At 44.9% G+C, this 13,692-nt stretch overlaps 2 protein-coding genes across 2 annotated transcripts; one reads left to right on the forward strand and one right to left on the reverse strand.

Moving 5' to 3' along the window:
* The first annotated feature begins 7,007 nt into the window (after positions 1 to 7,007).
* Positions 7,008 to 10,826, forward strand: LOC123186739 (DEAD-box ATP-dependent RNA helicase 17). The gene is made up of 10 exons (XM_044598452.1): positions 7,008 to 7,212; positions 7,593 to 7,665; positions 7,764 to 7,873; positions 8,253 to 8,396; positions 8,493 to 8,601; positions 8,708 to 9,069; positions 9,155 to 9,228; positions 9,369 to 9,673; positions 9,979 to 10,225; positions 10,370 to 10,826. The coding sequence occupies exons 1-10, from the start codon at positions 7,053 to 7,055 to the stop codon at positions 10,622 to 10,624; spliced, it is 1,839 nt and encodes a 612-aa protein (XP_044454387.1). The 5' UTR covers positions 7,008 to 7,052; the 3' UTR covers positions 10,625 to 10,826.
* Positions 10,827 to 10,904: 78 nt separating this feature from the next.
* LOC123186761 (respirasome Complex Assembly Factor 1) lies at positions 10,905 to 13,230 on the reverse strand. The gene is made up of 3 exons (XM_044598469.1): positions 12,919 to 13,230; positions 11,501 to 11,630; positions 10,905 to 11,207 (listed from the first exon to the last, which is right to left on the reverse strand). The coding sequence occupies exons 1-3, from the start codon at positions 13,158 to 13,160 to the stop codon at positions 11,169 to 11,171; spliced, it is 411 nt and encodes a 136-aa protein (XP_044454404.1). The 5' UTR covers positions 13,161 to 13,230; the 3' UTR covers positions 10,905 to 11,168.
* Between the last annotated feature and the right edge of the window lie 462 nt (positions 13,231 to 13,692).

Genomic DNA, 13,692 nt, shown 5'->3' on the forward strand with positions numbered 1-13,692 from the left:
CCTGGAAGATGGAAGCTAAATTAGTAAATTATATGAGACAACAGTCCACCTTGCTTATGTGCTACAATCTAGAATGTCCGTAAGACGGAATTCTGCTTCCCTCGCCCTCTGCTTCTTGCTGTTTACTAGATATTCAGCTTATGGTTGTTTTGCCATGCCATCAGTGGCGGAGCTTGACAAGGTTAGCAAAAGCAGGGAAGCACAAACCTTGGTTATTGAACAGCAGCACCAGATCCAATGCTTTGAGAGGAGTAGTGAGGATGTGGGCTATGAAAGAAGAGTAGTGTGACTGTGGTGTAGATTTATACTGTATTTTTGTTGTTCCTCTACCTTTGTTGCTTCGTTCCCAACGTCAGGCATGGTTATTGTGACAGAGAATGAGTCCAGAATACAGCAGTTATCCTGTCGATTAGTTCTAGGCCTGGCCGCCACCAGACCTATAAAAAAGGGTTTATTAGGAGCGCTTACATGGGTTTCAACATTATTAAGGTTCCCTAATTGAATTGTTGAAAAATCCGAGGTAATCCAAAGAAGGGATTGACTATTCGTCACCCTGGGTGAGAAATAGTTATTCTCCACCCCCTCTATTTTAACATTAATGCACCGTAATTTTATGTTCTGTAAATTTTGTCTTATTTCATATGTAAAAAGAGAATGTAAGAAAATATATAATTGTTGTAAAAAATATTTTATGTTAAGTAAAATTACAAACGTAAAAACATAGTGTAAAATATACATAAAATGCAATTTTTCTAGTCTTATGACCTATATTTTTGTTTTCATATGTCAAATTTTACGTAGTGAATCAATATGAATATAAATATTTGTATTCCAAATGTAATTTATTTTTGAAAGATCGTAAGATTACCTCAGGTGAAGAATAATTTATTCTGCACTCTGGGTGATGAAAATGCTCAATGGAGCTCGGCCTCCATGGAGGCCAAATTTGAAATGATCAAAATTCAAATTTGCATGTTTCAGTTTTTTTAAAATACAGATATACTTAAAGACATAATGCACAAGTATGTAAATTTTCAGAATGAAATAGGTGAAAATGAGTGATACTAAAAAACAAATCTGAGGCTTTTTAGTAGATGCATTATTCATCCTCAAAGTCCATGAATTTATTTCTTTTTCTTGGCACAGATCGTAGTTCAAGGTATTTCATCCTAAAATTTTACACACATACACATCATTCACATCCTTGTTTATGCCTTTGGTCATCACTGTAATATATATTTTGTCGCAATGCACTGACATTCGACTATGATATTAAGTAATTCTTCACCGATTCGTCGGTGAAATTGCTAAGTGTTGCTTGTAGCAACGCATGAGCATTGTCCTAATAATTTGTAAAAGATGTGTAGAATATTAATTTAGTCCTTCGGATTTGAACTATGTGAGAAATTTCTACATCAGCAAAAATTCTTAACATAAAAAGTTGTGTATGTCACAATTAAATGTAGGAGTATATGATAGAGGGTTCTCATGCATAGGTCGAACAGATGCTAGTGGATCAAGCTAGTAAATTTAACGGTTATAACAATATTGATGACAAGGAAGCACACCGAGAAGATCACTCTCAGTTTTTTTTTTTTGAGGAATAAGATCACTCTCAGGTATATAGGGTGATGAGCTGGCATGATCAGGTGGGCCTAACCTGACACAGCCCAGGGCCCAGGCCCAGTTAAAGCACGACCCAGCAGTTCGGCAGGTGCGTAAATGCTCTGGGAAGGCGGAAAGCGCCCCCTCTCTCCTCTTGGATTCTCCCTCCTCTCCATGGCCGCCAAGAGGAAGCTCCGCAGGTCACCGCCGCCGCCGGCGAATGCGAAGGCATAGGCGAAGGAAGAAGACACGGTGGGGCTCTTCTCTGCGCGCTCCTTCGCCCGCCTCCAAGGTCCTCCCCCCTCGGCTCCCTGTCTATGTTTCCTTAGTGATTTGGTAGTCCCCTCCAAAGGCGTAGGCCAAGGAAGAGTACATATGATTCTCCCCAACGTATTTTTTGAAAAAAATCTGTACATATGGTTTTCTGATTTTCATTCTTAGTTTAAGAAGTACTAGTAGAAGTTTGACACAAGACATGTTCAAAACGTCACCCACCTACCTAGTTGTGATATGGAGAGAGTAATGAGTATGTGAACATTGGTGCATTCTATTGGATTCCAGTTTAGATTAAGTCCAATTGCCGTCTTCAAATCAGAACCTAGAAATGACAGTCCTTGTCACCAGTTTTGAGCGGTAGGCAGTGCAATAATCTGCACTTTGCAGCAAATCCAGTGTTTCCACTAATCTCATGTCTGGTGGACCCAATACAGTTTGTTCACCAGGAATTAAAAAGAACGACAGAAGCAAAGTATTTTACAGTCACCTTTTTGTTCACTATACAAAACAATGACCAGCAGACCCAGCTAGGGGCTGAAGAACTAATTCGGAAGCACTCACCCACGACAGTGGAACATGGCGAATTCGGGGCTTGATTGCGAGGAACTTGGGCGAAGCTCAGATAACACCTTCAGGACCAATCAGGAACACTGGCGGCTAGGGTTTACCCCAATACAAGCAGAATAGTCTGGAAGTCTCTCGAACCTTGGGTTTATAGCCTTACAAACGGGGTAAGAACGAAAGATAAGGTAAAACAGAGTGGTTAGCCACTGTAGCCTTTGCCGGAAAGTTGAAGATGTCTTCAACAGCATAAAGTACTTATCATCATATATAATCTCTGGAAAGGTAAAACTGTTTGAATCTTACTTATCATCATATGTTTCGTTAGGTTTCCATTTAGATATAGCATAAAGTACCCTCCCTTTCCATCCTTGTAGCAGCCAACCGCGATCTTCGACAACAAAGAATTCCTCATGAGAAAGTTTGTTCTTCATTTGTACTATGTTCTTTAAGATGGCTGGATCGACAGGAAGCGGCTGGAACCCAGCCTTGAGGCACCTTGCCTGCCACTGCCTGTAACTTTCTGGCCTCTCAGTTCTTTCTGCACCTTCACATGCTATGATGTTAAGTGCATCCTGCCCAAATAGGATCTTCTCAATCATCTTTCTTGCTTTGTTATCCCGTGGAGGAAAATTTGCATCTAGCATGTCAAACAGTGAAGAGTAATGGAACATAACCTCTTTGAAGCGTTGTATGAAGAAGGGTGAACAGCTTAACCCATTCACGGTGCCCAAAATAAAAATCTTTGGCTTCATCCTCCTCATAGTTTTGAGCACCTTATCCCTACTATTTACGGCTTCGGTTTCATGACCGAGATTCTTTATCCGGAACATGCAGTTGATTATCAGACCTCATCCTCGTCAATGTTAAGATCCTCAATTTTGATGGTCTCCCATCTTGAAGCTGCAATGCCCTGATACTGAAAAGGTACCTTGAACATGTTTGCATAATCAGCCAACCGCTTCCCTGTCTCCTCAATCATTTCGCAGGGGTGTAAACCTGGCTGGGGAATGTCTATACCTGTGATCCGAAGCTTAGGGGCTCCCTCTTCTTGCTGTGAAAACCTCTGAATCATTAATGGCCACTGAAGGCCGAAGCCGATACCGAAATCAACGATGTGCACCCTTGGTTGCCCTTGTGAAACACCAAGAATTGCTTGGCTGGCAAAGTAGTGTGACGTCCTGTCGAAAGGGCAGGATGCATGAAAATGGCTGCAAGCGTCTAACCAATCTGTGGTACTTGTTCGCCTCTCCATGAGGTTGCGATAAAACTGATTCCCAATCCCAGCCAAGCGTACCTCGAGGCCATCCGCCAAGTAAAATGCCAGTCTCTGAGTACAACCACCATCTGCTGAGGAGTGCTGTCTTATCTTCTTTAGGAGTTCACTGGCCACCAGGTGGTCGTGTTCTGCCACAGCTTGTGCGCAATTGACGAGGAGAGTCCTGAGATCAACCAACTCTCTCCTCGGTTGCTTCCTCTGCCATAACTTCTGATGTCCTTTGCTCCGGCCTTTCATCGAGCTCTTGTTGCCTTCCTCTGCCATCCCTCTTCGTGATCTTGTTATTTGTTCGAAACTCTTCCGACCATAGCATAGCAGAATTCGGTCAAAATTTTCATTCCGGATTATTGCACAAGTAGTGAAGGCAAGATGTTTATTGCTCCTTCCTTCCAAGATATCCCAGTTTTCGCTTGGGTCACTTGGGTCTGCCACCTCAAAGATTGCATTTTCGCTCCTCTCTCCTACTTTCGCATTTGTAGTCAGTTTGGTAATAGAAAGTATGCCATTCTCTAAATATATCACCAGCTTATCAATACTTGGAGCAGCCATTGTTGCCTCCTTGACACCTCTCTGACGATGCAAGGCAGGGAAACCAGATCTAGAAGTCAGTCCAACACTTATAAATGGACGTTTTTGTACAAAGCCAGTATATGGACTCAACGGGTTTGTTAAGGGCTGTAACATGCTGTAACTGTAGTTGTCATTACTGAAGCTAGCGCTCCAGAGCCTCTTGTAACGGCCGGTCCAACTATTATGAAAGTCACCTGTTTCGTTGTTGCTATGCAATGGCGGCCAGTTAGTAGCCGGCGGGCATACAGGCCCAAGGATGTCACGGAATGGTTTCTCGGCAGCCTGGAGAGCAGCCTCCTCTTGGCACACGCCGACCGGGGTCTCATCAACGTCCTCCATTAGCATCTGGCTTCTGTAGTGAAGAGCATCGTTTGATCTGATCTGGCGGTGCTCAGGGCTACTACCCCCTGCGGCAATCTGAAATTGGTTTTGTCCAAGGCTGCTATTAAAATTGCACAACCCGGGGCTGGTGGCTGCAGCATGCAGATATGTGCTTGCTCCAGTGGTTGTTGGCTGGGCCAGGAACAGCGGACTACTCAGGTCATAGCTGTCCACGGTAAGTTGCTGCTGGGAAGAGGAAGCGCTGTCCAGATCGTCGAGGAGAGGTTCAATTTCCATTATGGAAAACCTCCTCCTATTTCCACTTCAAATGGAGGATTCTCCTGGCAGAACTGAGCAAGATGCATGCGATTATTCTTTGCACCACAGTAAATGAATCAGGTTGTTGCCTGCACACACACACAAAAAAAAAAGAGAGGGAAATTTAAGCTTATTTATGTGAGACAATTTTTTTACTTCACATTGCTCATCTGCTAGTCTGGAGTGACCCAGACTCCAAAACGGAATTCTGCTCGGCGAGCACTTATTATTTTCCATCATCTTCAGCTTATGATTTTTTTGGCATGCCATACTGATGAAAAAGGAATTTTCGAGGGCATGCGGAAACGAGCATGACTAGTTTACCTGGTTATAAACCTATAATGTTTAGCATCAATATAACAGAAAAAGGACTCACCTCTGGTACTTGTTAAGGCAATTCTGAAATTACGACGCCCCTAATAGCATTGTTCCTTTTTTATGTGCAGGAGGCTCGTCATCTGATCTGAGCAAGTAGCAAAAGCTTTTGGTTATTAAGCAGCAGCAGCAGCAGGATCAGATCAGAAGCTTGGAGAAGGAGGGAGAGGAAGGGGTGTTGTTATTTAACTGAGTACTGAGCTGTGGTGTCGATGTAAACAAAGTGTTTTGTTCCCCAAACACAGCCATGGTGATTGTGACAGAGGATGGTCCAGATTACAGCCGTTATCCTGTCGATTAGCCCTAGGCCCGGCTGCGCATCAAGGTTTTAGTCATTATCAAGGTTCCTAATTGAGCGATACAGTTGTACCAATGTTTTAAGGAGTGTAAACACCTCTGAATTTTGTTTACAACATCGACAGTAGTGTATAGATTGCATCTGGATGTGCATTTTCATGACATGATGGTTAACACTACTGTAATACTGCTAGAAAGGAAAGAGACAAAATCTATAAAAATTCTGAGGTCACTAAAAAAATAAAGGGGACGCACTATTCAAAGATTTTTTTCTTTTTTCCTTACACTTGATAGTTGATATAGTATATATAACGCTTTTGGTTGAATTTGTTTTAGGGTTGTTTCTTGTACTTTATCCCATTAAAATAAAATCCCTTTTCTATGATTTTTTTTCACTATATTTTGATATTGGTTTCATGGTATCATGTAAAGCGTGGTATCACTACCATGTATGTTTGCATATTGAGATGAGTCATTTTTTTCACACATGTTTCATGATGAAATGGCTTGCTTGCATGCTGAGAGGCATATGGTAGTGAAGGTGGGCATTTCTCATGTATGTTGTGTGATGATGTGGCATGCTTGCATGTTGAGAGAAATAGTTAGTGGAGGCTAGCTATTTAGATATAGAAGATAAATACTGTGTTACCCTGACGAAAATGACAGAAATGGGCAGGCAATGGTGTATTTTCTTTGATCTCCATAGAGAAAAGCACCATGTGTTTTGTATGAATAAGGGAGAAAAATATGATCTTTTGTTATACTGTGAAAATGAATCTAGGTTGATGAGATACGCGGATCACTGAACCTTAAATTTGATCCCTGATGGGATCCGGTGCTCCCAACGGTTAGGTGATACCGTGTTCCCAACTCATGAAAGCCAAATTCAAAAGTTAAAACAAAATCCAAGAACATTTGTGGATGTTTGCAACACATGTTTGTACAATCTCTAAAAGCTCCAAATCAGAAATCGATCTACACATAGGGGCAAAAAAAAGACAAATCGATGTGCGTGTAAATCACATTTGAAATCGATTTTGTGAGTTGGGAGCACAGTGTCACCACCTTCAGCAACCACCTCGGTTATGCTTTGGTTCCCGGCTAAGGGCCGCGACACAGCGCCCTGGCATTGATGCCTATGTCATTGTAACTTGTTCACCCAATATATAGCTCACATCTTTTTTTTAAGGCTACTATATAACTCACATGTTGGTCATTCTCGAAAAGTTGGTCCGGTTTTTCTTAGGGGATGATTTTATTTTTTGGTGATGGGGGGAGGGTTTTATTTTTCTTGGGTGAATTCTGGGCTTGACAAGGCGGGCCCATCGTGACACAGCCCAGGCCCAGCTAAACCACGACTAATCGAGTACGTAAACGCTCTCGGAAGGCGGAAAAAGGTCTCCCCTGTTTCCTCTTCGGTTCGCCCTAAACCCCTCCGCGACCTCTCTCCATGGCCGCCAAGAGGAGGCTCGGCAAGCCGCCGGCGGCGGCGGCTCCAGCGGCGCCGAAGGCCAAGGCGAAGGCAAATGAAGACGACGCGGAGGGGCTCTTCTCCTCGCGCTCCTTCGCCGACCTCGGGCTCCACCCCACCCTCTGCGCCCACCTCCAAGGTCCCTCCCTCCCTCCCCATGTCTCTGTGGCCCTATTGGTTCGGCAGCCGCCTCCATCTAGTGACTAATGAGACTCTTAGTCTGTAGCCCATCAAATTAGTGTGGAAAGAACAAAATTTCATGCCTTTCTGTCCTAAGCTGGGACGAGTGGGGCGTAGATTCTTGGTTGCCGGGTCAAATCTAGCAGAAGAACTCAGATATTTCGGTGAGATTTTGTGTATGGGATGCCGCGGTAGGATGTATGTCTCTGTATCCTGCCGAGCACAGCCTGCAAGCATAGGGATGGGCTGCCAATACATTCTGCAAGAAACTAATGTACTACTTCTTACTCCCTTCAGCTTGCTTGCTGATAGTTCTGTGGTTTCGTTTCTCTGGTGCAGATAAGATGGGTTTCCAGGGGCCGACGCGGATCCAGGCCCAGGCGATTCCCGTCGCCATGTCAGGACAGCACCTGTATGCACCCATCAGAATCTTATTTTGCTCAACTGCAGAAACTACAGTGCTGCTTCTGTGTTCAAAAGTTTCGTTGTTTTTGCGTCCGCCAACTGCAGGCTTGTGAAGGCGGCGACCGGCACTGGAAAGACGCTCGCGTATCTCGCGCCGATCGTCCACCTTCTCCAGATGAGGGAGCCTCGTGTCGAGAGAACTCATGGAACTTTTGGTAATGACTCGTTGCGCTCTGCTCTGTTCCTTCTTTTTGCTGCATATACGTGGTGGATATGCTCTATTTATCATGGTTTTTTTTTGTCATTAAATCTGGTTGGTGGTTATATCTGATGGGATTCAGCTATGTTACCAGTCTTTATAAGGAAAATTGCGGATAAGCTGATTGATATGTCGGCTGAAACATAACCGAAAGGTCCAAAAGAAACCATATCATATAACTATATAACTGAACTCTTATCAGTTGCTATATGAAGGGTCCCCGATTAAACTCGTCTATCAAATTTTCTATGGAACTGCGAAATTGTAAATCACTCTAGTTATCTTGTGAAGAACCCTCAATATTCTGAATGATGTTGCTAATTATTTGACTGCAGCGTTGGTAATTGTTCCGACGCGAGAGCTGTGCTTGCAGGTTTATGGGATTGCACAGCAGTTGGTGCATCGTTTTCACTGGCTTGTCCCTGGGTATGTAATGGGTGGTGAGAGTAGATCAAAAGAGAAAGCAAGACTGCGGAAAGGTATATCTTGTCCCATCAAGATGTTGATGCAACTTCTCATATAGAATTTTGCCTTTATACAATCTTGTATTTTGACTCCACATATTTTCTATATAGGAATATCGATCCTAATTGCCACTCCTGGGCGCCTTCTGGACCACTTACAGCATACTTCATCATTTGTTTATTCAAATTTGCGCTGGATAGTTTTCGATGAAGCTGACAGGTCTGCTAGTCATAAACTCATCATTTTCTTGACGTTCTTCCATACAAGATATCTTATCCTATGGACACAGCTCTTACTGCAATGGTGTTTACTTGTATTCATGCAGCATTCTTGAGCTTGGTTTTGGAAAAGCAGTCGAGGATATACTAGGGCTCTTGGGTTCCAGGACCGATGCTTCTGATGAGAATAAAAGCAAAACCGACCCTATGCAAAGGCAAAACCTTCTCTTATCAGCAACTCTCAACGAAAAGGTGAACCGCTTAGCCAACATTAGTTTGAAGAACCCAGTGATGATTGGACTTGATGAACAAAAGAAGCCTTCTGAGAGGTCCAGTGCCCTAGGGAAGAAGCACACTTCCTTATTATCCGACGATGAGGAGGAAATACCTGACAAGCACAACAATATAGCGGAACCCGCGGTTGATGATTTTAAGCTTCCTGCACAATTGGTTCAAAGATATGTTAAAGGTAGCGGAAATCTGCTAGCTTGGAACTTTGCATGCTTGCCATGTGTTGCTTTGGTAGTTACTGCAATGTTTTCTGTTTTATGCAGTTTCATGTGGTTCGAGGCTTGCAGTTCTTCTGACCATTCTGAAATCTCAATTCGAAAGACAAGTGTCCCAGAAGGTAACTTGATACACCATGAAGCTGCTTAACTTTCACTACACTAATTTTTTTTCCACTGCAAATTTTGCTTGTCATCCTGTATGCTCTGTTCGTCCTGAGAATTGAACTATTTTGAGTTAGTTTTCATCTTCCTTCTGCAGGTTGTTGTTTTCATGTCAACATGTGACGCTGTAGATTTCCACCACACTGTACTCAGCCAGCTTGAGTGGAGCCGTGGCCTCGCATTAGATACAGATAAGAAGCAAAAATTTCTTGGCTGCAAAGTGTTCCGTTTACATGGTAACATGGACCAGGAAGACCGCAAAAAGTCATACTTGGGATTCAGTTCTGATAAATCTGCAATTCTTGTGTGTACTGATGTTGCTGCCAGAGGCTTAGACATTCCGAAAGTTAGGTGCATCATACAGTATGATTCACCTGGGGAAGCTTCTGAATATGTTCACAGGTACCTTAAACATCTCATGTCATGCATTTTTAGGTTACTGGTCTCATACTTTCTCCATAACTGTTGCCAGATTCTTTGTTCATATGCAACTGAATGAAGCAAACACGCATAGTTCTTTCTCTTCATTACTGTCAATTTTGTACACTGTTTAGCTCTTTCTTGTGAATGCTGTGCCTTTTGTAGTTTTTCTTTTAGGAAGATTTGATATTATAAGCTAATAAAGACAGTTTACCTCGTACTTCGTCTGCACTAGCATCTTCTTCTGGGCATGCTTCAGTTTCAATAACATTAGTTGTTTGTTATAGGGTTGGAAGAACTGCAAGGATTGGTGAAAAGGGGGAGGCCCTCCTGTTTCTCCAACCTGTTGAACTTGACTACTTGAAAGACCTAGAGCTACATGGTGTATCTCTGACAGAATACCCCTTCCAAAAGGTTTTAGACGGTTTCCCTGTGAATGGGGAGAAGCCTCTCAAGAGGAAGCCAATATCTTTAGATATGCACCCATGGATTCTCTCTGTACAGAGAACGCTGGAAAATTACGTCGCATCCGAGGTAACACACTTTTTTTTTTCTTCCTTCGGTGGACTCTTGCCGTCTTGAGTAGCTAGAAGAACAGCTCCGATTGCTTGTTTATTGTAAATATTGTGCTTTTGCCCATCTCAACAAATGCGCTATCATATACTCTTTCTTATCCAGGCCACAACAAATAAGCTTGCCAGGGATGCCTTCTGTTCCTGGCTTCGCGCTTACACCGCCCACCGAGGCGAGCTGAAGAAGATCTTCATGGTGAAGAAGCTCCACCTGGGGCATGTGGCGAGAAGCTTCGGGCTGAAGGAGCAGCCCTCGCTGGTCGGGAGGTCGCACCAGGTGCAACTCAAGAAGAGGAAGAAAGAACAGAAACGCGAAGGGCAAGGACCAACCAAACGGAGAAAATTCCCCACCAAGAAGTGAATCCCCATATGGCAATAGAAGATCGTCACACAGTGAGACAGGACCTGATGGATGGTGGATCATGAAACTAACAGCAGCAGCGATTTTGCAAGAAACTCACCAGAGCTAGACAACTAATTTACTGTGCAACCACAGGATTTTGTTACGTTTCCTTGGATGCAAAATGTTTGATTATCTTTGATCATAACTCTTGTTTGTCAAATCCTCATGCTTGTCTGTTCATACGTTTGGAAGCAAGTGCTCGCTCGAAATCACAAAATAACAAAATCTCACGATGATCTACATGTTAAAACGTTTTATTGAATCGATGCAAGAGAATGATATCCAATAGTTACATGTCAAGCATACTGAACATGTTCTGCCAACAACTGATATGCTAAGATGTTCTATCAAAATTACACTGGGATTCAGAAACAACATTACTGCCTGAACCGATTTGATACAATGCTGTTCTAGGGCTCTTTGATAATCTACAGATTTCTGGTGAATTTTTTTCCGCCAATCCGATCCCAAATCATGGTATGTTCAACAAAGGAGCTTCTCATCAAAAGTGAACCAAACTGTACACAAGGATCCATGAAAGCTGCAACAAGCAACAACAATCATCTTGTCAGTAACCATCATCTGCTGATTGAATATGCATTGCCAAATAAGTCATGTGATTGCTACGTGCTACCACTACTTAAAGCTTTTATGTACTTGCTACTGCAGATGCACATGGCAGTCTGGATTTCAGAATGGTTACAGAGATCGGCAACATCAGCATGGTAGAAAGAACCAATAGACACAGTCTGGGTTTAAGAATGATTTCAGATTTGCTTGGGATGCAACTAGATTGGAACTGATGAAACAAAAACTGTTGAATGAATCACTTACCAGGAAAAGGGTGAAAGATGCGAACATCCCCTCCTGAAGCAGCGCGCCATGGCCTCCGAATTCTTCCTCGTCGACCTTCAATAGGTGCGCATAGTACCAGTAAATTATGCCAGAAGAAATGGCCACGAACCTGTGAGAAATCAGGCATTATAACCATCAAGAGCTCGCATACAGGTAGCCAAAACAGGGTCCTAATAACCGAAAACATATTCCAACAAAAAATACATCTCAATGGGCTCATGGCAGCAACACTGGGTCTCAATTTTGTACGAAAACGTTGCCCGCATTCCAAATTTGAAAACAGCTATTATTACTTACATACCAAAAATAACTGAAACGGCAAGAGCCATACACTCCATCGAGTCCCAAAAAAAAGGAGATCCCAATTGAGGTACTACAAGAACATGTGTGCTGTGCTCAGGCCTTGCAAATCCAGCAACTCCCTGAACAAACATATTCCCCCTAAACTTCGTTCAACTCCAGCAGCACCCCCAAATGGCACCCCCTAAATAACATTTGTAACAGCTAGTTCTCCAATGAAGGGGCGCCTTGGGGCAGCGGTAAAACTGTTGACCATGAGGTCACGGGTTCGAGTCCTAGAAACAGCCACTTGTACTGCACCCTGCAGTTGGGCCACTGACATGTGAGCACGTCACGGGAGCCACCTCCGTACCAAAGACCACCCAAAGTGGTCGGGCCCTTCCCCGGACCCTGCGTGAGCGGGAGCTATGTGCACCGGTCTGTCCTTTTTTTATAGTTCTCCAACGGCTAGTTTTTGCGTCCATATACACAAGTTCATCTCCCTTATGTCTCTCTCTCTCACACACACACTCACACACCCCTGGCTCTGTCTCCATTCCACATCCCATTCCCCATCTATCCGTTGTCTCCCCGCAACGAGATGAGCCGCCGCCGTCGCAGCTTGGCCTGGCAATACTTCCTGGATTCCTCGTCCGACGAAGAGGAGCTACTCTACATGGCCGCAATCATAGCGCAAGAAGAGCAAGAGCGGCTGGATGCCCCACCACTCCATGACAGTTCTGTGCCGGCAAGTATCTGCTCCTCTGTCGCCGCCGCATCCGCTACAACCTCCCGCGTCCACCAGCCCATCGCATCCACCACATCCACTGCGACCTCCAGCATCCGCCGCGCCCGCTGCCCGGCCTCTACTCCCCGGTCAGCGCCGCGGCCGCGCCACGGATCACCTGCGCGGACGGCGGTGACCACCTCTCCCGCTCCACCAGGCCTCCCTCCGGCCGAATTCGTTGCACGGACCGGGAAGGGGTCGGAGGAGGAGCTCGAGGAGAGCGGATAGCCGGTGAGGCGAGAGGGGAGCCGCAGCCGGGCACGACTCCACGGGCAAGAGAGAAAGCCAGACAAAGAAAGAAAAAGGGGGGCTGGAGATTCGGGGCGCTTACAGGACGATCCAGGGGGCGCCGACGAGCGGGACGGCGCCCCAGAGGAGGCCGCAGGCGAGCGCCACGGCGTGGCGGATCCAGTGCACGGCGTCCAGCAGCTGGTCCTTGTCCCACGGCGCCTCCGGGTCGAGGTACCGCGCGAGCCCGGACGGCGCCGCGTGCCCGGCCCCGCCGCCCTGCTGAGCCCCCTGGCTCTTCGCCGCCTGCTTCTTCGCCGACGACGACGGCTTCGCCTTCGCCATGGCGCGACGGCGGCGAGATCGAGGGAGGAGGGGGCGGCGATGGGATCGATGGGGTTCCCTCCTTTGGACTGAAAAGAAGATCTCGTGCGTGTATGGTTGGTGGTTGGGAGTTTTGCGCGCAGCCCCTCGGATGATGTCAAATATCGCGTGTATGCCCCTAGAAAAGCGAAAGGCAAATCATTGACCCATCATGAGTGAACTTTTTTTTAGAGAAATCATTAGTGGCCTTGATTGGCATTGTTCGGTTCAGAGCCGGATTTTGCAACAACAACGACAAAAAAGATGGAAAAAAAGGAAATCTTGTTTTTCGATAATGGCCATTTTGTTTCGCGGGATTTTTAACACGCGTGAATATAAAGAACACATGATCGAAGTGGATCTCAATACGATTTAGAAAACCACATGAATTTTGAACCAGAGAGTGCTTGACGACACAAGAACAAAAACAAAAATTAATTTTTACCAAGATGTCCGTGCCGATGAAATTTTCCCTCCAAACAGAGTGGCAGAACGATTTCCCTGGAGATTCCGT

This window comes from Triticum aestivum, chromosome 1A, assembly GCF_018294505.1.
Source record: "Triticum aestivum cultivar Chinese Spring chromosome 1A, IWGSC CS RefSeq v2.1, whole genome shotgun sequence".
Lineage (NCBI taxonomy): Eukaryota > Viridiplantae > Streptophyta > Magnoliopsida > Poales > Poaceae > Triticum > Triticum aestivum.

Bases quoted from the DNA above. Each gene is read 5' to 3' on its own strand.
- LOC123186761 (XM_044598469.1), bottom strand. From the start codon at position 13,160: ATGGCGAAGGCGAAGCCGTCGTCGTCGGCGAAGAAGCAGGCGGCGAAG. The intron at 11,631-12,918 runs GTAAGCGCCCCG...GATTTCTCACAG, and splicing joins GGCGCCCCCTGGATCGTCCT to GTTCGTGGCCATTTCTTCTG. The intron at 11,208-11,500 runs GTAAGTGATTCA...TGCTTGTTGCAG, and splicing joins CATCTTTCACCCTTTTCCTG to CTTTCATGGATCCTTGTGTA.
- LOC123186739 (XM_044598452.1), top strand. From the start codon at position 7,053: ATGGCCGCCAAGAGGAGGCTCGGCAAGCCGCCGGCGGCGGCGGCTCCA. The intron at 7,874-8,252 runs GTAATGACTCGT...ATTTGACTGCAG, and splicing joins GAGAACTCATGGAACTTTTG to CGTTGGTAATTGTTCCGACG. The intron at 10,226-10,369 runs GTAACACACTTT...TTTCTTATCCAG, and splicing joins AAAATTACGTCGCATCCGAG to GCCACAACAAATAAGCTTGC.